Here is a 23475-nt window from a genome sequence, read left to right on the forward strand (position 1 = left end):
AATTGTAAAGTAACCCCCCAGGAAGGACATCTGAATCCCTCCAGTGGAATGTAAATCACCCTGCGTAAAGTTTTGAATTGTAAAAAGCATTTTTTCAAACCCCTCCAGTGAAAAAGAATTCCCTCCGGTGGTCTCCAGTGGAGTCAAAATCTTACTACGGACTTCCGTGACTCCATCAAATCATAAAAGAATAAAAATCACGCCCCCAAAAAAACATGTAAAAACTATGTTGTTAGATAATATAAAGAGAAGAAGTTTAATTAAATCATGATATAAAGAAAGACATGCAAAGATTGAAAAAAATGACAAAAGGCAATTATCATTATCACAAATTGTTTGTTTATATTCAAGTTTTGTCGGGTCAAGAATGAATGAAATATCTGCAAGATTTATCCTTATAAATTGTTTATTTTTGTTGTATTTTTTCATAGAAAGGAAGTTGCGGATTTCTGTCTACAGAAACAGTAGAGAATTTTTAAGTTCCGATTGAACATTATTGCTGAAATGATGCGTTTGTTGTAGACTGAATATCAATCAGGATAATTTTTTTCTCAAAAAATCATTATTTTTAAATTTTTATAAAGCAATTATATATATAATTTAAACAGAATCCCACCGTAATAGCAGTTGAGATCTAGTCAAGACTCTACAACACAGTCTAGAATAAGAAGTTTGACTTACCTTATTTTTGAAATTGATTCATCTGCTGAAATCGTACTTTTTAGATGAATAATTTTGCCTCCTACCGCCTTAGTTTAATAATTATAAAAAACAATATTTGTTAGGGTTTCACATTCTTAAATGAGTGTCTGCTCTAAAAAAAGTGAGTTCACAAACTTTTCTTCCGGTCAGTTTACTGCAGAGGCTACTGCAGTACAGGTCAGTGTACTGGAGATCACATGCAGTACACTGACCCTCCTGACCCACACTGACCGTAATCTTAGTTTAGAGTTTTATATCATCAAAAAAAAATCTAACTTATTTAAGATGTTATAATATTAATTACACAAATGTATATTGAAATTTATACCATGTTTGTGAATATATTTTTGATTATAATTTTTCATTTCAGGATCATCGTGCCGCGTTCAAATCTAAAACAACATGGGAGGTGCTACGCGCCATGTTGGTTTATCAGCTGTGCGGCATCAACATGCTAGTCGACAACAACGAAAAGGTGAAAATGGTGGTCCTCAAGATAAAAAAACTTACTATGGACTTCCAATATTATTTCAAATGCCGTTTTTGTATAGAAATGGTATACAGCTATGATTTCCTATTTTGAATAAACTACAGGGTTACCCACAAAGGATAAGACTGCAAAGACGACCTAAAACTCTTGAAATATGACGAACCCAACTCCCAAGGTTAAATTAAGACTTCTGCCTTGAATAAAGTCTTTTAACAGTTTTTATATGATTTAGCAAAGACAGTAACAAGTTTAAAGTTGCAAAAAAACACGAATACAGGGAACCAGACAGCATAATTTCCGCGTCTCTAATCTTAGGTCGAAAGTCAAATTTCATCCATTCAAGATAAATAACGGCAATTTCTTTAAAATGATTTGTTCTATAAATGTTTAATCGTTATCTGATTGAAATGGTTCACAATAATTTCAAAGATTTTCTATTTGGCATTGTGAAATATATATATACTAGCCGCTTCGCGCCCATCTTCTAGATTAATTGTGAACATGTTCTCTTTCTGTACATCGTAAAACAAAACAAAAATAATTCGCGGATTTTCACAAAAAATTTCTCGGATTTTCAAAATTTTCAAAAATTTAATGAAGATCGAATTTTGATGGAGACAAATATTTGAAATTTCAATCATTCATAAACCTTCCCTGGGGTCCCTAGATGTCCCACAAAAAATGTGGGCCCGATCGGTTCAGCCGTTTTGACGTTTATTGGATACAAACAAACAGACAGACAAACAAACAAACAAACAGACAGACAAGCCAAATTTAAATATAGATTTAATATAAAAATTTGTTTAAAAAATGTTTATGTTTATACCGGTTATTAAATCCGTTTTCCACTATTTTTTAATTAATTATATTTCAAACAATATTTTGTTAAATATTCTAAGAAGGAAGCTGTCAATTTTTCATTGGATCGCATATTTTACATCTTAAATTTAAATGTGTCTTCAAACTTGTATTTGTGGCCCCAGTTTGTCGAAATTTGTCGAAACACCTAGTCTCATAAGTGTCTACTTTTACTTTGTCCTGTGTAACATTTTCATACCTGGTTTGATTGGGAGAACGGAAGACCCCTGTCATGTTGTCCTCGAAAAATATGAAAGATTTTAATGAAGCTTATACATCTCCCACCAAAAACCTATTGATTGCATTATTTCGACTTATGAAAAAAATGTTAACTTTTGAGATGTTATAAATAATGTTTTAAAATTTTTTTTAACAGAATTGCAGCATTCCTAATACTTTTTTTCCAATTGAAAAAATACTTTGGTATTTTTGAGAAATTATTTCAATTAATTGATTTTCCTCTCCCGCCTAGCTACACTTCATGCTAATGTATATTTTAATCTGGACTAAACTCAATATCTGGTAAATTTTTAAATAAGCTAAAATATTTTAAATATTGTTTATTGTAATATAATATTTATCTTATCATATTAAATAATATACATTGAAATTTCCTCGTACTTTCCATACGTTTTATATCAATAGAGTTTTTAAAGTAGCATTGTCAACCTATTCATCTATCTTTTTACCAATATAGTTTTTAAAGTGGCATCGTCAACCTATGTATCTACTTTTCTACCTAAGTTTTTAAAGTGGTATTGTCAACCTTTTTATTTACCTTTTTTTCAATAGAGTTTTTAAAGTGGCATTGTCAACCTACTTTTCTACCTTTTTATCAATCTAACCTTCAAACTAATTATATCTCTATCTATCGTTCTGTATCTACGTACCTATCTGTCTTTCCATCCATCCATTTATTTTTCATTTTCACCTACAATTCATCCTTCTATTTATCTATCTATCTATCTATCTATCTATCTATCTATATATCAATTTTTCTATCTATCTATCTTTATATCTATCTATCTATCTATCAATCTTTCTATCTATCTAGCTATCTATCTAACTGATGAAGTTGGGACAAGCGTTTCTAGGGAAAAGACTGTTTGTAGCAATTATGAAGAATACCTTCTATCTATCTATCTATCTATCTATCTATGTATCTATCTATCTATCTATCTATCTATCTAGCTGATGAAGTTGGGACAAGCTGTTCTATGGAAAAGATTTTTTGGAGCAATCATGAAGAAAACCTTCTATTTATCTTTCTATTTATTTATCTATCTATCTATATATCTGTCTATCTATATTGCTATCTATCTATCTATCTATCTATCTATCTATCTATCTATCTATCTATCTATGTTGCTGATGAAGTTGGGACAAGCTGTTTTGGGAAAAAAAATTTTTGGAGCAATCATGAAGAATACCTTCTATCTATCTATCTATTTATTTATCTATCTATTTATTTATCTATCTATCTATCTATATATCTGTCTATCTATCTATCTATCTATCTATCTATCTATCTATCTATCTATCTATCTATCTATTTATCTATCTATCTATATATCTGTCTATCTATATTGCTATCTATCTATCTATCTATCTATCTATCTATCTATCTATATATCTATCTATCTATCTATCTTTTTATCTATCTATCTATCTATCTATCTATCTATCTATCTATATATCTATCTATCTATCTATCTATCTATCTATGTTGCTGATGAAGTTGGGAAAAGCTGTTTTGGGAAAAAACTTTTTGGAGAAATCATGAAAAATACCTTCTATCTATCTATCTATTTATTTATCTATCTATTTATTTATCTATCTATCTATATATCTGTCTATCTATATATCTCTCTATCTATCTATCTATCTATCTATCTATCTATCTATCTTTCTATCTATCTATCTATCTATCTATCTATCTATCTATCTAGCTAATGAAGTTGGGACAAGCTGTTCTGGGAAAAAGACTGTTTGGAGCAATCATGAAGAAAACCTTCTACGGACAGTTTGTAGCGGGAGAGGATACAGTTCGAATACAGCCCACCATAGACAGGTAATATAATCAATCAGATCAATTAAATCAAATCAATCAAATCAATCAAATCAATCAAATCAATCAAATCAATCAAATCAACCAAATCAGTCAAATCAATCAAATCAATCAAATCAATCAAATCAATCAAATCAATCAAATCAATCAAATCAATCAAATCAATCAAATCAATCAAATCAATCAAATCAATCAAATCAATCAAATCAATCAAATCAATCAAATCAATCAAATCAATCAAATCAATCAAATTAATTAAATCAATGTTTAGAATGAATACGTTAAGAATGAAAATGTTTAGAATGAATATGTTTACAATGAATATGTTTAGAATTTATATGTTTAGAATTAATTTGTTTAGAATTAATTTGTTTAGAATTATAATGTTTAGAACGAATATGTTTAGAATTAAAATGTTTAGAATAAATCTGTTTAGATTGAGCATGTTTAGAATGAATATGTTTAGAAGGAATATGTTTGAGTAAAAATGTTTAGAACGAATATGTTTAGAATTAAAATGTTTAGAATAAATATGTTTAGATTGAGCATGTTTAGAATGAATATGTTTAGAAGGAATATGTTTGAGTGAAAATTTTAGAATGAATATGCTTAGAATGAATATGTTTAGAATGAATATGTTTTGAATGAATATGCTTAGAATGAATATGTTTAGAATGAATATGTTTAGAATGAATATGTTTAGAATGAATATGTTTAGAATGAATATGTTTGGTGTGAAGAGTATACTAGATTACAGCGTAGAGGAGGATCTATCTCAGGAGGAAGCAGAAGAAGCGGAAATGGAGTAAGTTAACCCAAACCATACCAAACCAATTAAACCAAACCAAACCAAACTTTACCTTGCCCAATGAACCTATGCCATAGAAAACATATCAAAATAAAATTAAATTGAATAAAAAACAACAAGACCAAACTAAACCAAACTAAACCAAAAAAAGATTATGATAAATTTCCTGATCTCTAAATGGCTCATCAAGTTTTAGCGTAAAAATAAGCGAAAAAAAGAAGAAAAATAATCTGACAATTCTGCTTTATTTCAAAAATTCAGTAAATTTTAAAGAAATGTTCTTGGCCTGGATCCGGGTCCGTTTTTTCCATTGAGGATCCAAAATTCGACCCAGATCCGCTCAAAATTAAATGGATCCTAAGCACTGATGATATAAGTCAAACAAAACTAAACCAAATCCTAACAAAACCATACTGAATTAACTCATATAAAACAATTATCAAAACAAACAAAAAATGAATGAAATATAACCAAACCAGAGCCAGCGATAAAAAAATCGGAAAAATATGGCTCGGGTCTAAGCTGTCGTTGATGGACCTTATTTACGGCTAGAGCTTTCGGATTCAAGCTGCATCTTATTTTCCACAGAGTTGAGTTAAAAAAAAAACCGGTTTAATATTCTATTTGGCGGATTTTCATGGTAGGAATTGCCGTATTCCGGGTTTTTATGAGAACAAGACTCAACATTGAGCAATATTCTCCACTAAAACCAACCAAGGTCGGTTTTATTTTTATTGGGCCTAACTCCTTACGTCGAACCAAATATCATGCAGCTCTCAATCACGTGACACAAGCTGTCGAAAGAGTTTGGTTGAAGATTCAGTCTTAACGTGGGGTTGAAGGAATTACGGCTCGAGCCGAAGTTTTTAAATTGCGGGCTCAGACCAAACAAAACAAAATTAAACTGAACAAAGCCGAAGTTAATCGAATTGAACCAACATATATCAAACCAAATCAGTTTATAAAAAAAGAGTTTATACAAAACCAAGCCAGTTTATACAAAACCAACTGATACCAAACCAAACCAACTCAAACCAAACCGAATCAACCTAAAATTAAAACCAAATTAAACTTTAAACCATCTTTAAACTTATAATCGAACTAACCCAAAATCCAACAAACAAAAACAATAAACAAAAAAGACCAACAAAACATTACTTAACCGAACAAAGTGAATGTAAAAAATATTTATACTTGAATAATTTTCAGGTCTTGTGTTTCTCATGCAGACGGTAATGATGCCCCAGTAGTCAATTTCGCCGGAATTAAAGGGGAAAAGGACAAAAATTTTGAAAGTAAGCGCATTTTCTTGAGAATATTTTTCATTAATCAAGTAAACGTACACAATTTAAATAATTGGTACAATTAAACAGAAGTAAAAAAAAGAAAAAAAAATTTAAGATTATTTATCAAAAATGAATACAAATACTAGAAACAAAATCATACTGTAATTATTATTGTTATTATTGTTGTTATTAGATGAGATTAGCAGATACCAGGCCCATAAAGAATTTGGAGACAGAAGAGTTGGGGTTACAGGAGCCAGGACTTTCTTCTACCAGGTAAAATAAAAAGACAGACCCCACTTTAGAGATTCCAGAACAAGGTTTATTTTGAATCATTGTGTTAAGAATTATATACTAATAACATTAGACTGAAAAATCAATGCCGCAAATAATTTTAAAGATTAAAGACGACCTTAAAGTCTTCTGATAACTTTTGTGAATTTCCGCTTTTTTGTGAATATATAAACAACAATATTACGTTTAAGATAAAAATGAATTATTTAGAGGAATAATGTTGGATTATTTTAAAAAGAAATTGTATATATTTTATAAAATGTCCTCGCTTTGATATATTTAGTATGCACTGTCTTTACTCTCAAATATTGAAATTATTGCATTAGAAGTTTTTCAAACTTAATGTGATACAGTCATAATCAGAAAGACCCGAAATTAATTAACAGTTAATTAAACGACTTTACAGATATACATATCTCTGGAAATTTAAAATGCTCAAAAAAGGCAGACCACAATTTGGAAATAGCAGAACTATTTTGTAATTATCGTTTCATCAATCATATTGTAAAATTAGATTGTAAGTAGTCTGATTAATTCTATATTAATTTCGATGATTAGGACTGTATCTAGTAAATCTAAGATCAAACTAATTTTCTTGGTATTGAAAAGATTAAAAGTTTTATTTGTGTTTTCTAAAAATTATTTTCAACCTTTTCTCAATATTGATATTTTTCTTAGAAAAGAAACAATAAGTTCTCCCTGTGTGCGTAGCTTCTGACGTAGGTTTTTTTTTAATAAAACAGGGTCCTCACTTTTTAATTAATAATGAAAATTTCCTGCATTAAATAAAGTCTTTTTATGGACTATTTATGATTTGTAAATTTGTTAAGAGACAAAATAAATTCAGTACAGTCGTCTTTGAAGTATCATTCATTGTGGGTAACCCTGTAAATATTTATCTCTCATTTGCGTCGAGTTGACACAGTTTTTGCCAAGAGTAAATTTAGAAAAATAAGGCCATGTTCCAACAGTTAATATGCTTTCTGAGAATAGTATATTTTGCCGGCCTAAGTTTACAGTTATGAATGTTTTGCATCAAGTATTGAAACCGGACTAACTTTGAACCGAGGCTCTTTACCTTAGTTTAACTTAAACACCAACAAACATTTTTTATAGTCATGGATAAAAAAATTTCAAAGTTTCAAGGATTTGGTTTTTTATGCAAAATAAAGAAAATTTATGTAGGGTGAAGCAAATTAATCTATTTTTATGTAGAATGAAGCAAAATAATCTATTTTCATGTAGAGTGAGGCAAATTAATCTATTTTTATGTAGGGTGACGCAAATTCATCTATTTTTATGTAGAGTGAAGCAAATGAATCTATTTTTATGGAGGGTGAAGCAAATTAATATTTTTATGTAGAGTGAAGCAAATTAATCTATTTTTATGTAGGGTGAAGCAAATTAATCTATTTTTATGTAGGATGAAGCAAATTAATTTATTTATGTAGGGTGAAGCAAATTAATCTATTTATGTAGGCAGGGTGAAGCAAATTAATTTATTGATGTAGGGTGAAGCAAATTAATTTATTTACGTAGGGTGAAGCAAATTAATCTATTTATGTAGGTAGGGTGAAGCAAATTAATTTATTTATGTAGGGTGAAGCAAATTAATCTATTTTTATGTATTGTGAAGCAAATTAGTCTATTTTTTGTAAGGTTGAAGCAAATTAGTCTATTTTTATGTAGGGTGAAGCAAATTAGTCTATTTTTATGTAGAGTTAAGCAATTAATCTATTTTTATGTAGGGTGAAGCAAATTGTGAACGAAATCTAGAAACTTTCCTGCGTTGTATTGAGACCGTTGCAACTACTACACATACTACAGGTTTACAACATTTCATATTTTTAACTTAATATTTATGTCTTATATGGATCGTTTTTCAGAAGAAGAAATCTTATTATTTATTTTCTTAAATAAAAGGGACAGTGCGCCGGCGCGTAATTTTAAGTCAGTCCCCTTAAAACTGATCAATAATATGGAAGATATTGTTGCTTGTCTTGGTTTACAAGTGTTTAATTCTGATAATTGCATCATGTTTTCCTGCACAAGCCACATTTGTAGAGAACCCACAATTTTCCCAATCATAAACATTGATATCTAATTCATACTTAATCAGACATAGTTTTATTGGTACCGTTGGAAATCGGCCCCTTACAGTCCCTTTTAGCCCCTTACAGTCCCTTACATAATAAACATTTCAAAGAAAGAAAATTGCGGTCATTTTAGGGGACATTTAATGTACAAGACATTTCTTCAAGAGGATATTTAATATAAAGGACATTTCTTCAAGAGGATATTTAATATACAAGACATTCTATAAGAGGACACTTAATATATAAGATATTTATTCAAGAGGACATTTAATATACAAGACATTTCTTCAAGAGGAACTTTAATATACAAGACATTTCTTCAAGAGGACATTTAATATACAAGGCATTCTATAAGAGGACATTTAATATACAAGACATTCTTCAAGATGACATTTAATATACAAAACATTTCTTTAAGAGGAAATTTAGTATACAAGACATTTCTTCAAGAGTACATTTAATTTAAAGACATTTCTTAAAGAGGACATTTTATATACAAGACATTTCTTTAAGAGTACATTTAATATACAAGATCAGATATTTTGTAGGTTGGTGGAGCACAGTTGAATACGTTTTTAATATTTTAAATCTAAAAAGTTTTAGGAATTATTTAAATCATGAGATTAGTAGTTTATCTGAATATCATTCTAAGAAAAAAAGGAAGAAAAAAATCGTTGATAATATTTCAATATTTCAAGAGAAAGTCACGAAACACGATATTTTATGATATTCAATCAATTTTGCAAAATTAAGAGAATTTTTCAGCATTCGTTTTGCTGATTTGATAATTTAGTTTTACAGGGCACAGCCACAATTTTAGTTAATTGATCTCATTCAAATACTGGGGTTTGCCAATGTAGTTAGTATACGTTAAATAAGAAGGACCTATTTAATAACCATTTGCTTTTAATTAGTAAATGAATGTTCAAACGAGTTGAACCTAAAGCTTCGTTCGGTGACTGTATTTCATAATTTCATAATTTTATAATTTCATAATTTCATAATTACGAGCCTTTTAACGAATGAACTACAGACACAATAATAGTGAAAACAAAGATAAGACATTACATTTAACAGTATTTATCGTTTCAGGATTTGCCGCCATAAAGTTGACAGCTTTGGGTCGACCCCAGCTTCTCCTCCAGCTGTCAGAGGTCATTGCTAGAGCACGAAAATATAATCAGGTTAGTTCATTTCATTTAAAGAATCATTTTGGAAAATTTCTTTGCATAAATGAAAAAATCAAAAACAACTTTTTTTTTGCATTTATCGTTTTGAAAACGTTTTTGGTTTTTTGTCCACTGAAGCCCTTACTTACTTGCATTTGTTCTGTCTATAGCATTGACTGTGTTCTAGTACAATGTACTATGACTGTGTACTATGTACTATGTATGTGTTTCCAGGAGGTTACAGGGCAGTGCGGCAGCGTGATAGAAGGCCACGTGGATCCACAGATGTTTGAAAACCGGTTTAGAGCAGCAGGAATTAAGGTCTCTAGACAGGGTTGGATCAATTCACATTTGTATAAAATATAATATTTAATTTCGATCCAGAACTTTGGAAACATCGAAATAATTAATAAATTAACAATTTTTCAATGGGTTTTATACCTAAATCTCAGTTATTGTAAAAAAAATAAACAGCCATGAAACATGCTGGAAAGGTTTTAAAGAGCTCCATATGATTATTCAATAAAAAAATCAAATTTATTCAGCATTACATAATTATTAGGGTTTCAAGACGACATTTTATAAATTCTTTCAATTTCTCCTAAGTTCTGAGTTAAACTGTACTGTAATCATAGCATTCAGTCTACTACAAGATACAAATATGAATTATAAATCATAATTTTTTAAAACTTTATCTAAAATTTTAATATTTTTATATTGGTCAATTTCAAATTTTTAAAAAAAAAATTCGATTTTTATGAACAATTCTTCAATGCTAATCCTACTAATACTACAAATAGAATGTCTCATGACCTCTTCAATCTATCAAGAAATCTTTTTGCTAAGAACATTTATTTTTAAAGAAAATCACAAAAGTAAATTTGTTTTAGTACGAAAAGAAACTATTAAACTATAATAAAATATTAATCCGCAGAAATAGATTCAAAACAGATTAAAACTTTTCACTTTTATAAAAGAAAATGAATATCAAAATAAAAAAATAAAATAGTATTACTTTATTTTATTTTATATACTATTGATATATTAGGTTGAGCGACCTGAAGTACAGGACTGGTTGGACAAAATGACCTATGATAAAAAAGGTTGATAATACAAAAAAATATTTTTACAAAAAATTAAAATTTATTGAGATGTAGGGTTATCCAATCCATAAAAAAAGATTCTAAACAACTGGACGGAATAAAAACTGGGTTTTTTTTTCTGAGAATAATGGGTTCAAACATCTTTTAACTTTTTTTTCTTAACATTTTATTGCCAATAGAACAATGTTTAATCGTCCACGTGGTTCATGAAGTGTTATTAGACTGGGTAACACTGTATCAAAATTATAGAGTATAATAAAGATTTTTAAATCTGCGTCAAGTCAAATTGAATCTAGCTTTATTTAAATTTTTTGGGATGAGTCTTTTATGAAAAAAAAATTAAAAGGACTGTTAACGTGTTTTAAAGCGACCCTCATTAACAGAGTGGCATGGCCGATTTACGACGATACTCTTAAATGCTTTCTCCAATCAAATATAATGTTTTTACTGATAATTTTATCTGTGGTTTATCTTTACAAAAGTGTTATACGCATTTCTTGCTTCAGAAATAATGGAGATAAAACACTTTTTAAACTATTCCATATTATTGATCAGCTGAAGTTTTCAATTATGAGTTCTGTTGTGGATTTTTAAATTGAGGAGCAGTTGAAATAACGTTGATATGTCCCTTTAATATACTGAATATTACTTTCTTATTCTCATCTAGAAGATGTAAAGAATAAATCTTTTGTGATAGAACAACCATTTGATAATAAAAATTGAATCTTATAAAAAATATTATTTTAGGTTTGATTCATCTGTTCTCCTGGTCTGGACTCATAGATACTAACATACTCCTTCAGGACCTTTTCCAGGTTAAATATGGAGGATGTTAAATAGGGTTGATATTTCATAATAATGTTTTTTTTTTTTTAAAATTATATTTCACTTAAAAACTGTTTTTACGACTGGAGCTGGATTTTCGAACATTCCTGGAAAATATGAAAATGTCTTCATTATCAAAAATTCTCGAAATTTCAGGAATTACTTTTTATTAAAGTAACACTCGGATCCTATAAAATAAAAATATTATGAAATATCAACTGTATATATACGAATGCATCGAATTGAATTTGACAATTTTAGGTTGTTATATCTGAATGAATACTTTAAAATCTAATTAATTATTTACGATCTAAGTGGAATAATAAAACTCCCCGACTTTGTATGGACGCTACGCTCATGGGCACAAGACGTTTTTAACCATTTTCTCCTTATAGACACACAAACATAAGTAAAATTAGTAGCGATCAATATAGAATTCAGCTCGATATCAGCCAATATACCCTTTCATTTTTTTTGCAAACACTCCCTGTAAAGGGAGTGTGATCATATTATAGATTAAATGGATTATAACCGTATTGTATGTATAGGTTCCGAACCTGAAGACAGGTCGGATGGAGCCCTTGATCACCGCCTTAACTGACGAGGAGGAGGAACAGTTCCAGAACATGCTAAGGAGGATACACAGAGTATTCCAGGCAGCTAAGGTACAGTGCTTGAATGGTGCATTTCTTTTTATTCTATCTCACATTAAACTAAGCTATTGGGTAGATCAAATAGGGTTAAATTAGGCCGTGTACTGTAAAAGTCTGGCCGCGCCATTAAAGTTGAAAACGAGACTGCAAAGGATAGAGTCGAGACTCGAGCGTCACAAAGGCGGGAACAAGGGGTCGGTCCTGTTCAAATTCAAATTGACCCTAGTCCACGGGGATCCTATTCATACTAAGCAATAGAGACAGAGGAGTCAAAGGTTCTGAAGAAAAAGATCTAGTTAATGAAGTAAATATTTATATATATATAAAATAGATATGTTCCATATTCACGAAACTTCTCACTACTATTTTTTGAGGTTTTCTAAATCTGTGTCTTTATTATAGTTGTAATTTTAAGTGATAAGATCTATATTCATTTCAGGACATGGATGTTAGAGTGATGGTTGATGCTGAACAGACATACTTTCAGCCAGCAATATCCAGGTACAGGGTTAATATACTTTCAGCCTGCAATATCCAGGTACAGGGTTAATATACTTTCAGCCTGCAATATCCAGGTACAGGGTTAATGTACTTTCAGCCTGCAATATCCAGGTACTGAGTTAATATACTTTCAGCCTGCAATATCCAGGTACAGGATTAATTTCGAAGAATGCTTATACTTTAAAGGGTCTGTAATCGTAGTTTAAACTAGTGACCCTCTCTGTAAAGGTGGCAATGCCCGATTTACAACGGTACCCTTGTAACCTTAAACATCTTTCCATATTGATAAGAATGAATGGCAAGGTATGCACAAAAATAATATTTTACTATTTTGAACTCTCCTAATTGTTTTATTGTTTTAAATTAAACTATTTTTTAAAAAGTCCTCTTTAGCTCAAGGTAGATCCAAACAGCAATTAAAAGTTTTTTTTTCAAAAAAGGGGGTTTTAATGGGGGGGGGGGCACACAAATTTTTTTTGCGCGCTAAATGCTCTCATACGCCCCTGAGCAACGCCTTGGCCTTTGAGTTCTCCTCGATTTGTGTTTGAGAGTTTACAATATTTGGATCACTGTGTGATTTTAATCCATTTCAGTAAATTAAAGGTTTATGCATTTGTATTAGAGCCTGAAACCCCTGAGAGCCTTTTTTTACATTAAATACGCAATTTAATTATAAAAGTAAAAAAGCGACACATTTAAAATGTATATGTATCACTTTCCGCTTAACCCTACTATTTCTTCGGTCAGTGTGCTGCAGATTACTGCAGAACAATGTTTTTATCAGAAAATCTGAAAAAAAAAGTTCAAAGAAAATAATTTAGAATCCTTTTTTGGAACACTTTTACCTATCCCACCGGCCCCCACCCATATTTGTGACCAATCCCTTTTATATATTTTACTGTTAAGGCTGACCATGGAAATGATGAAGAAGTACAATACGGAGAAGGCCATTGTGTTCAACACCTACCAGGTTAGGGAGCTCTTAGATTTCATAGATAGGACAGGAGATCATGCATTTTTACTAGAGAGGACGGGAGATTTTGTAGTTATATTGGTTCATCTCGAAGGTATCATGATAGGATGAGAGATTGCTTAGTTTCATTAGTTCAACTCATAGATATCATAGATAGCATGAGAGATTTCGTAATTTCATTAATTCAGCTCATAGATATCATAGATAGTATGAGAGATTGCGTAGTTTCATTAGTTCAGCTCATAGATATCATAGATAGTATGAGAGATTGCTTAGCTTCATTTGTTCAGCTCATAGATATCATAGATAGCATGAGAGATTTCGTAATTTCATTAATTCAGCTCATAGATATCATAGATAGTATGAGAGATTTCGTAGTTTCATTAATTCAGCTCATAGATTTCATAGATAGGACTGGAGATGTCGTACTTTTAAAAATCTAGCTCGCAGATTTGACATCTATGGACAATAGAGAATATAAAAAGTTTACTTTTTCAACAGTTTGATTGATCGATTGTTTTAGTGTTATCTGAAGGAAGCTTTCCACTCTCTGACCTTGGACCTGGAGCAGGCCAGCAGACAGAAGTTCTTCTTCGGAGCCAAGCTCGTCAGGGGGGCGTACATGGAACAGGTAGAGTGTACAATATTGTGAGGAGGAGTACACTGTACATGGAACAGTAAGAGTGTACAATATTCTCAGAGCCCAAAACTTAAGACAGGGTATATCATTATAAAAACCAGTTTTGAAACCCGGGTTTCATTAATGGGGTTAGGCAGTTTTAAGAATATTAATATTTTTGTTATGAAATATTATTTTATTTAGTTTCTTCATATTTTCCAGTTTTTTGAACCTCTTAAATCAAAATCTACACAAATGTTAAGACCCCAAAAAGGAAACTCGGTAGTTTCGTTCAACAACAATGTACATGGAACAGGGAGAGTGTATAATATTGTTAGGGGGTGTACAGTGTACGCATGTACTTGGAATATGTAGAGTAATGCACATATTTAAAATTTGGAAAATTTATTTTTAATTTGATTATATAATTCAGGAGAGAGCCCGAGCAATTGCCCTGAATTATCCAGATCCAATAAACGAAGATTTTAACGCTACAAGTGAGATGTACCACAGGTTAGTTGGATTGGACAGGACATCTTTCCTTTAAAGGAACTGGTAAGCGCAGTTTCAAGTGACCCTCTATGCAAACATGCCAATACCCTTTTCACAACGCGCGATGCCGTCAAAAGCTTTCTCTGATCAAAGAGGAATTGGATAGAAATATTTATAATTTTATATATTTAATTTATATATTTTTTTTAAGTTTGCATCATAAAAGTAAAGTAACGAAAATGGCAGTCCACATTCTTAAAATCCCAAAGACCCAATGGTGAATGTTCAAACTTCTCTTTACGAAAGAACTGCATGTTGATCACAGACTTATAGTTATCTAAAAGTTGTCAGTTTTCTTTGTGTAAATTTTTTTTATTGTAACTTTTAGTATACAATACTTTCAGATGCCTTGATACATGCATGAAACGGATTCATAATTTAAAAACTGAAGGAAAGGAAAAGGTAACATTTAAAAAGTATATTGAAAAAGTTATAAATCTAATATTTAAAGAAACAAAGCAACAACTTTTTCATATTTTTCATATTCATTTTTTCTATTTTTTTTTAGGGAAAGGTACGTTGTATAATCACAAGTAATTTCTGTTTAATGTTTGCATCCTTTTTATTTATTTTTTGCTACCTTTTTTATTAATTTTGCTACAGTGATTACTAGAAAACTCTGGAATAGTAAGAGGACTTTGAGAATTAAGTTTTATCCAAAAAAATTTAATGACTGCTTGAAACACAGCCATTGTGCATTGTGAACAGACCCATTTCACACAAAAAGTTATTTTATAAGTGTCTAGTAAAACTATTTGCCATGTAACACCATCAAATACACTATAGTATTGCTATAATGTCGTCTTCCTATTCCATTGTTTTCTGGTTATCACTATACCCTTTTTATTTTTTTTGTTTTCCAAAGACTAAACAAGAGGATACAATTTTCTTTATCTCTTTTTTGAGATTTTTTCCACTTTTTGTGAAGAGACTGTCGACATAATGAACCAAAGAGAATAGAATATATATATTAGACTGGAATTTAGACAATCCCTTCGTATGAAATTTTTCAGTCCCTTTCAGCCCGAAAGGGAGGTCAAAGTGTACAAATCATGTAAATGTTCACAAATTATATGCAGTAGAGTACATTAATACAGTATGTTTCCTAGACTATCCATTTCAATTTTGAATTTTTAAAGCTGTTAAATAAACTTTATAAAAAGAATTAGGTGAATAAAAACATCATTTGATTTATAGTTATAACGGAAAATCATCGTTTGTAAAGTGAAAGGCATAGAGTCTATGTGAAATGATCATTGGTCAATTATGAAAACAGCCTATTTCATAATTTGGTTTTCTTTTAATATTAATTTAAGATTTTTTATAAAATTATGTTCCAGGGCCCAAAAGGTTATTATATAGCATAAATATATGAAGTACACCAGCAGTATGGAAACAGTACAACAAAATGGCCGTTTTACACTTTTTTCTAGTGAGTTCCACTCTAATATATATTCTATTCTCTCTGTAATGAACCTTTTTCTTTATAAAATTTACTTCTCGGATTTACAAAAAATACCTTTTAAACCTTTTTATAAAATGAAGGAAATTAAAATAATTTATCGTTAAAAAAATAGGAAGAACCTTAAACAATAATATTGTACATGAAACCTAAATATCAAGAAGTTTTACTCTAACACAGAAAATTTCCAACCAACTCCGAATACAGGGATTTTTTAGTTTAAAGTTTTTTCTCTTTGTAGATAATTTATTTCAAATCTAAAATAAAGTTGATCAATCATAATTTTCTTTTTCTTTTTAGAAATAATTTCCGAAATTATCACTTTTATATATACAAGATACAATCCCGATAGTTTACAGTATTTTTTTCTTAAGTTCTATTAATTAGTGAGTGTTGTACAATAGATTAATAATGTTGATACGCTGATGTGAACAAAATAATAGGAAATTTAAAAATACTGCATCATATTTGTAAAGTAACAATTAGCAAATGTTTCTATTTATTTATGTTATCATAGATATCATGGGGAGTTTAAATGAACCAAGGCTTCCCCCCCATATTTCTTTCCCTCCGATGCTCGTCTTTGAGATAAATAATTTGCAAGAAAAAGCAGATTTGGGTTTGTTGATTGGTATATTTGATGATAGCAAATTTTTTTGGTGCCATTGCATGAAAGGATGAAAAACTTTGAAATGTGAATAACATAAAAAAATCTTATGGAGCATATATTTAAAAAACCAGAAAAAATGCCCTTAAATTAAAAAAGAAACAGTCCTGTTATACCTAAATGTTAAAAATGAGAAAAAAAATGTTTAATTTAGAAGAAATCCACTAAAGTCACTCTTATAAAGAAACTAGGATCAAAGTCCTAATCATGTACCACTCTCCACTATACCCCACTATACTCAACTATACACCACTCTCCACTATACCCACTATTTCTTCGGTCAGAGTACTTCAAATCATTGTACTACACACCGAAAGCTTAGTTGGAATGATGTTTAAATTAATCTGATATTGTTGTATAGAGGGTGGGTATCATGGTAGCCAGCCACAACGAGGATACCGTCAGGTTCGCTATCCAGAGGATGAGAGAGCTCGACATCCAACCCGAGGACAAGGTTAGTTTTAGAAATTCTGGAAGCTTTATGCCCTCTGTTTTTTAAAGAAGAGTAGGGAAGGACAGTATTAATTATACTCAATCTTTCAATAATAAAATTATTCAACTTTCAACAAAATGTTTTGTAAACTGACAAAGAAATATATAACAGGATATTTACAGTGATAACCAGAAAACTCTGGAATAGGACGACGAAGACGACTTTTAGACAAAAGTTATGACTTTAAATATATGAACACGAAATACAGCAATTGTGCAGTGTAATTTTTTTCATTAGCGCTTGAATAAGTTATAAATAAAACTATTCGCTTCCTAACAACATCAAATACCCATAATTATTGCTTTAATGTCGTCATCCTATTCCACAGTTTTCTGATTCTCACTGTATGATTTCGGTATTTTTGCAAATTGTATAAGAAAATGAATTTTTCATAGTTCTCAATCTAAAAATAGACCGCTGAACCCCTCAGTAGTAACCAGATATCTGAACTTTGGTGTTCAATATCGTTAATCTCGATATCCAAAATGGGCACTTCTAAATTGAGAATAAATGCTTGATCCCTAAATCAAATTTATCTCTTCAGGGTATGACCTTCACAGGCTATAGAAGAGGAATGAAATGAATCCCTATGTCTGCATGGAGATCAATGTCACGTAAATCTCACCAGATTGAAGTGCATTTTGTTGTAAAATTTCCAGCATAGTTTGATATTTCACTTTCAGCTGAAAACTTTAGAATGAGATATCCTTAAAATCACGATCGCTTAATCTGATTATTCAATTTACATACTTTTGATTTTCTTCTATAATCCTCTTTTTGGATATTTCTACTGTTTAAAATTTTCGTTTGATAACAATTACAGATACAATGCTATATCGATTGGACTAATATCCGATTGAATTATAGTCAGCAGTTCACAAGCCGACTTTTAGAGCATTTAAACAAATATAAATTCAATCATGCTAATATGAAATTATTAAAAAACATATTTTAGGACTATTGTTATTTTGAGCGTTAGTCTTAATAAACATTAATCCAAAACTTACGTTCGTTCAATTGATGTTTAGTTCAATTAATATGACACCATTAACACCAAAAATCAAAACCAGTTTTTCAAAAGTTAAATAGTTCATCTTAACTTAACACGCTGATTGGTTGAATTTTTAACGTCTATCGAATGCGTTTCAGAATAATCTCGGGTTTAGTAAAACCAAGAGTTTAAGCATTAATCTTATTATCCACCATTCTAAAGTTTTCAGCTCTGAACCTCTATTTTACCAGATCCAGAGATTAACAACACAAAAATTCTGACTTCTCGGTTCTCTTCTGCTGTTATGCATACCAACTTTAATTGATTAATTAATGGATTTTCCAGGTTATATGTTTCGGTCAGCTGCTGGGCATGTGTGATCAGTTGTCCTTTCCTCTAGGTTAGTTTATACTAAATCAACATTTTATTCTTCAACACATTGAAAAATCGTTAATAATTTTACCAATTACTAAAGCTATGAACAGTTCTAGAAATACACAAAGTATAAGTGCGATAAAATCAAAAGCCAAGGCGTTGCGACACTTTAAAGTCAACCCAGTATTAGAATTGGTTTTATTGAATCACGCAACCTATTTTAGGTTTTAGTTTTGTCCTACAGTGAGAACCAAAAATTATGGAGTGTTAAGACGACATTACAGCAATACTAAAGTTAATTGGATTTTGTTTTGAAGCAAATCATTTTACTAGTAGTTTATAAAATCACTTATTAAGTGAAATAGGTCTGTTTTCACTGCACATTTGACTATTTAGAAGAAATGGCTTCAGTCTTAAAGTCGTATTCATATTCCAGATTTTTCTGGTTCTCACTGTAACTGTTAAGTTATAATATTTACACTTTGGTAAAAATGTTCTGTTATAGAAATATTTTTTTTTATATTAGATTTTTTATTTCCGTTAGAAACAAATGAGCCTGCTGTTTTGTAAAGGGGGGGGGGGAGGGGTCCAGGCGGTATTTTTTGAGATTTTACTATCTATTTATTTGTAGGTCAGGCCGGGTACAGCGTGTACAAGTATGTACCGTACGGACCGGTAAACGAAGTTCTGCCGTATCTTTCAAGGTACATATTTAATGGGAATTTTTTAATTATTTGTACAAGTTTTAATTCTAAAATAATCACAATATAAGATAAATTATTGATTATAAACAGCAAAATAGAAAATATTGAGAAAGAACCATCAAAAATAACAAACGGACCAACAGCTATTTCATTATTTAACTTATTTTAATTTTACAGGACTTGCTTTTTTTGCGCTAAAAATTAGGATTTTTTCCAAATATTTTTTTTGTGATTTTATTGAATGTGAACGTATTAATGAAATAAAGAAGGAGTAGGTTCATGAATAGTTGTAATTATTATGAAAAATGGTCGCAAAGTCCGATTTTATTTTGATTTGAGGGTTGCAAAGTCTGACTTGAGTGCTGGACTTAAAAACAGTGGATTCGGAGCTCAAGAGCTCATTTTAGTTTTTGAGAGACAACATTGGACAACGGTCTATACAGACCAGGGTCAGAGGTATTCCACTATGTACCACCAGATCTAAATGTTTTCAAAAACATTTTATGTAATTTTTTACTTTTTTTCTCAATCACAGGAAGTGTAGAAAGTAGACGTAATTTAAAGTAACCCTCCATTTTCATATAAGTGTGTCATACTCACAACAGTACCCTTACAACCTTTGTCGGATAAAATGTGCATAATTTTCTCTTCCCAAAGGAATTGAGTCTTCGCCACAAACTCTGATTTTCTAATCCCTATATATTTGCAACCCATTGCTGTCGCCGACCTTAGATATTTCAAACTATAAATTCTGTTAGATCAAATAATTTGAGTCTGAAATATCAAAGGTATACACCATCAGGTTGCAAAGATATATGAATTAGATCATTTAAATTTGTGGAGAAAAATCAATTCCTTTATTATGGTTATTAAAGGGAGGGTACTGTTGTAAATTGTGCATTTACATTATTAAAGGGAGGGTACTGTTGTAAATTGTGCATTGCCATGATTAAAGGGAAGGTTTCTGTTGTAAATTGTGCATTTCCATCATTAAAGAGAGGGTACTGTTGCAAATTGTGCATTTACATCATTAAAGGGAGGGTACTGTTGTAAACTGTGCATTCCCATCATCAAAGGGAGGATACTGTTGCAAATTGTGCATTCCCATCATTAAAGGAAGGGTACTGTTGTAAATTGTGCATTTACATCATTAAAGGGAGGGTACTGTTGTAAATTGTGCATTTACATCATTAAAGGGAGGGTACTGTTGTAAATTGTGCATTTACATCATTAAAGGGAGGGTACTGTTGTAAATTGTGCATTTACATCATTAAAGGGAGGGTACTGTTGTAAATTGTGCATTTACATCATTAAAGGGAGGGTCCTTGGAAAATAAAACACAATTCATTTGCAACACATTTATTGAAGGAAATTTTTTGACATTAACGAACACTAAAAACTCCGGTTTATTTGAAATGTCGCGACGACTTTTAGGCAGCTAGCTGGGGCAAGTTGTACAGTATCCGGAAAAAAGGGACGGTATCTATTATAAATTCAATTTTTGTTTGAAAAATGCACTTTGGAATTTTTTTTTTAGGGAAAATACTTTTAGAAAGTGATTAATATTCTTTAGAATGGGCCTTGCAAAGACTGCAAGACTTGCACCTTATTTTATCAGCTTTATCTTTCTAAATATTCATGTGATTTTTGTATTATATTTTTTATCTCTGTTTCAACTGTGTATTTAAATATTTATCCATTATGACATATTTCATATCTATCTACATCATTACTAACTATCTATTTATCTATTCACTCATTATGCCATCTTTCTATCTATCTATCTATCTATCTTTCTATCTTTCTATCTATTTATCTATCTATCTATCTATCTATCTATCTATCTATTTATCTTTCTATCTATTTATCTATCTTTCTATCTAGGAGAGCCCATGAGAACAAGGGAATGCTGGCAAAGCTGGAAAAAGAGAAAAGAATGCTGAGGCGAGAACTTAAGGTTAGGAAGAATTTAAAACTAGAATCAGTTCGCTAAACCGAATCATAAAAATATTTCTGATAGATCAAATAGTGAAGTTAAGTAAGGATATCAAATCAAATGAGAAATACAATTAAAACTAGAATCTCTTCTCTAAACCGAACTTAGATTCATAGATTCTGTTAGATCAAATAATGAAGTTAAGTAAGTATATCAAATCAGATGAGAAATACAATTAAAACTAGAATCTGTTCTCTAAACAGAACTTATTTTTATAAAGTTACTTCTGATAGATCAAATAGTGAACTTAAGTAAGAATATTAAAACTAATTAGAAAATAAAACAGGGTCTCACAAAGAAAGGTTTGCAGAATCTTTATAAAAGTGTCAAGGAAGACGTAAACTCTTCCCTGGAATTTGTTTTACTCTAAAAAGGAAGAACCTTTCGGGGTGATTTATTCTGAATTGTATAACCATAGAGAATAGAATATATATTAGAGGGGAATTATTAGAAAAAAGTGTAAAACGGTCATTTTGTTGTACTGTTTCCATACTGCAGGTGTACTTCACATATTTATGCTATATAACCTTTTGGGCCCTGGAATATCATTTTATAGAAAATCTATAATTATTGTTTAAAGAAAATCAAATTATGAAATAGGCTGGTTTCATAATTGACCAATGATCATTTCACGTAGACTCTATGCCTTCCACTTTACAAACGATGATTTTCCATTATAACTATAAATCAAATGATGTTTTTTATTCACCTAATTCATTATAAAGTTTATTTAACAGTTTAAAAAATTCGATATTGAAATGAATAGTCTAGGGAACATACTCTACATGTACTCTACTGCATATAATTTGTGAACATTTACATGATTTGTACACTTTGAACTCCCTTTCAGGCTGAAAGGGACTGAACAAATTCATACCGATGGATTCTCTAAATTCCCCTTTAATATATATTCTATTCTCTATGTGTATAACCTTCTCTAGACAGTAGAATAATATCTCAATTGTCTTGATATTTTTAGGAGAATATAATTTCACATACGCTACATGGTAATTTTGTAAACAAAATATTTCACAAAAAAAAAATTTTCGATTAAGCATATTTAAAATTTTCCAGGATCGTGTGCTGAAAGGAAGGCTTTTCTACAAACCAAAGGTAAAATACGTTGTGAAATTTATTTCAAATTTTAAGAAAAATTAATTTCATGGTTAGTTTTATATTCTCTATTATATTCTATAATTTCTGTATTTAAATCTACCGCAACTGGAAAACTGGGCAGTTTCGTTAAACGATACACTAAAAAATTCCGGCTCTTCTACGACTTTTGTGATTTTTTGTACTAGTATGAAAAAATCTAATTTATCCGGTATAAAATAGAAATTCAAAACAATTTTGTCCTTTTCAATAGCTCTTTGATAAGAGAAGTCTTGAATGAAAAGCTTATTTATTATTTTATTTAAAATACATTAGTTTAGTACAATCTATTTTGTTTTCGGAAATCCCAGTGTCAAGGTTTTTTTAAATTAAGATTTGTTGCATAATACTTTTGGGGGTTTCTATCCATTTCCGCGGACTTCCTTTTAGTTTCCGAGCTATTTCCTTTAGTTTTGATTTAAGACGCGGACCTTAAACTAAGATTTCGTTGCGTACTGCAGTGATCTGCAGTACGCTAACTAAAGAAAAGTGGGTTTAGCGGAGATTGGGCGTAGAATGTAAAGGGTGTGGGTTGAATTTAACAAAAGTTATTTTTTAGCTTTAACTTTTTCACTCTTCAAGTTCAAATCTGGTTTTAAAAAGCTGTTAATATAGAAAAAGTGTTAAATAAACCATAT

General features: G+C 30.3%; 1 protein-coding gene across 2 annotated transcripts in view; it reads left to right on the plus strand.

Annotated features, from left to right (window-relative positions):
* The window catches only part of LOC111706025 (proline dehydrogenase 1, mitochondrial), a 28009-nt gene that overhangs the window by 3850 nt on the left and 684 nt on the right, over positions 1 to 23475 (plus strand). The window contains exons 2-23 of one of the 2 annotated variants that reach the window (XM_023478776.1): positions 1073 to 1177; positions 4000 to 4121; positions 4837 to 4923; positions 6136 to 6221; positions 6406 to 6488; positions 8255 to 8333; positions 9695 to 9786; positions 10006 to 10092; positions 10820 to 10874; positions 11622 to 11689; positions 12248 to 12364; positions 12792 to 12853; positions 13760 to 13823; positions 14350 to 14457; positions 14879 to 14958; positions 15342 to 15399; positions 15506 to 15511; positions 17488 to 17580; positions 18956 to 19010; positions 19617 to 19689; positions 21574 to 21646; positions 22760 to 22798. In XM_023478776.1, the coding sequence (XP_023334544.1) occupies positions 1073 to 1177; positions 4000 to 4121; positions 4837 to 4923; positions 6136 to 6221; positions 6406 to 6488; positions 8255 to 8333; positions 9695 to 9786; positions 10006 to 10092; positions 10820 to 10874; positions 11622 to 11689; positions 12248 to 12364; positions 12792 to 12853; positions 13760 to 13823; positions 14350 to 14457; positions 14879 to 14958; positions 15342 to 15399; positions 15506 to 15511; positions 17488 to 17580; positions 18956 to 19010; positions 19617 to 19689; positions 21574 to 21646; positions 22760 to 22798 (1692 nt within the window). The remainder of the gene's footprint in view (positions 1 to 1072; positions 1178 to 3999; positions 4122 to 4836; positions 4924 to 6135; positions 6222 to 6405; positions 6489 to 8254; positions 8334 to 9694; positions 9787 to 10005; positions 10093 to 10819; positions 10875 to 11621; positions 11690 to 12247; positions 12365 to 12791; positions 12854 to 13759; positions 13824 to 14349; positions 14458 to 14878; positions 14959 to 15341; positions 15400 to 15505; positions 15512 to 17487; positions 17581 to 18955; positions 19011 to 19616; positions 19690 to 21573; positions 21647 to 22759; positions 22799 to 23475) is intronic. The other variant, XM_023478777.1, reaches the window with a different exon arrangement.

Source organism: Eurytemora carolleeae, unplaced genomic scaffold (assembly GCF_000591075.1).
Source record: "Eurytemora carolleeae unplaced genomic scaffold, Eaff_2.0 scaffold492, whole genome shotgun sequence".
Classification (NCBI taxonomy): domain Eukaryota; kingdom Metazoa; phylum Arthropoda; class Copepoda; order Calanoida; family Temoridae; genus Eurytemora; species Eurytemora carolleeae.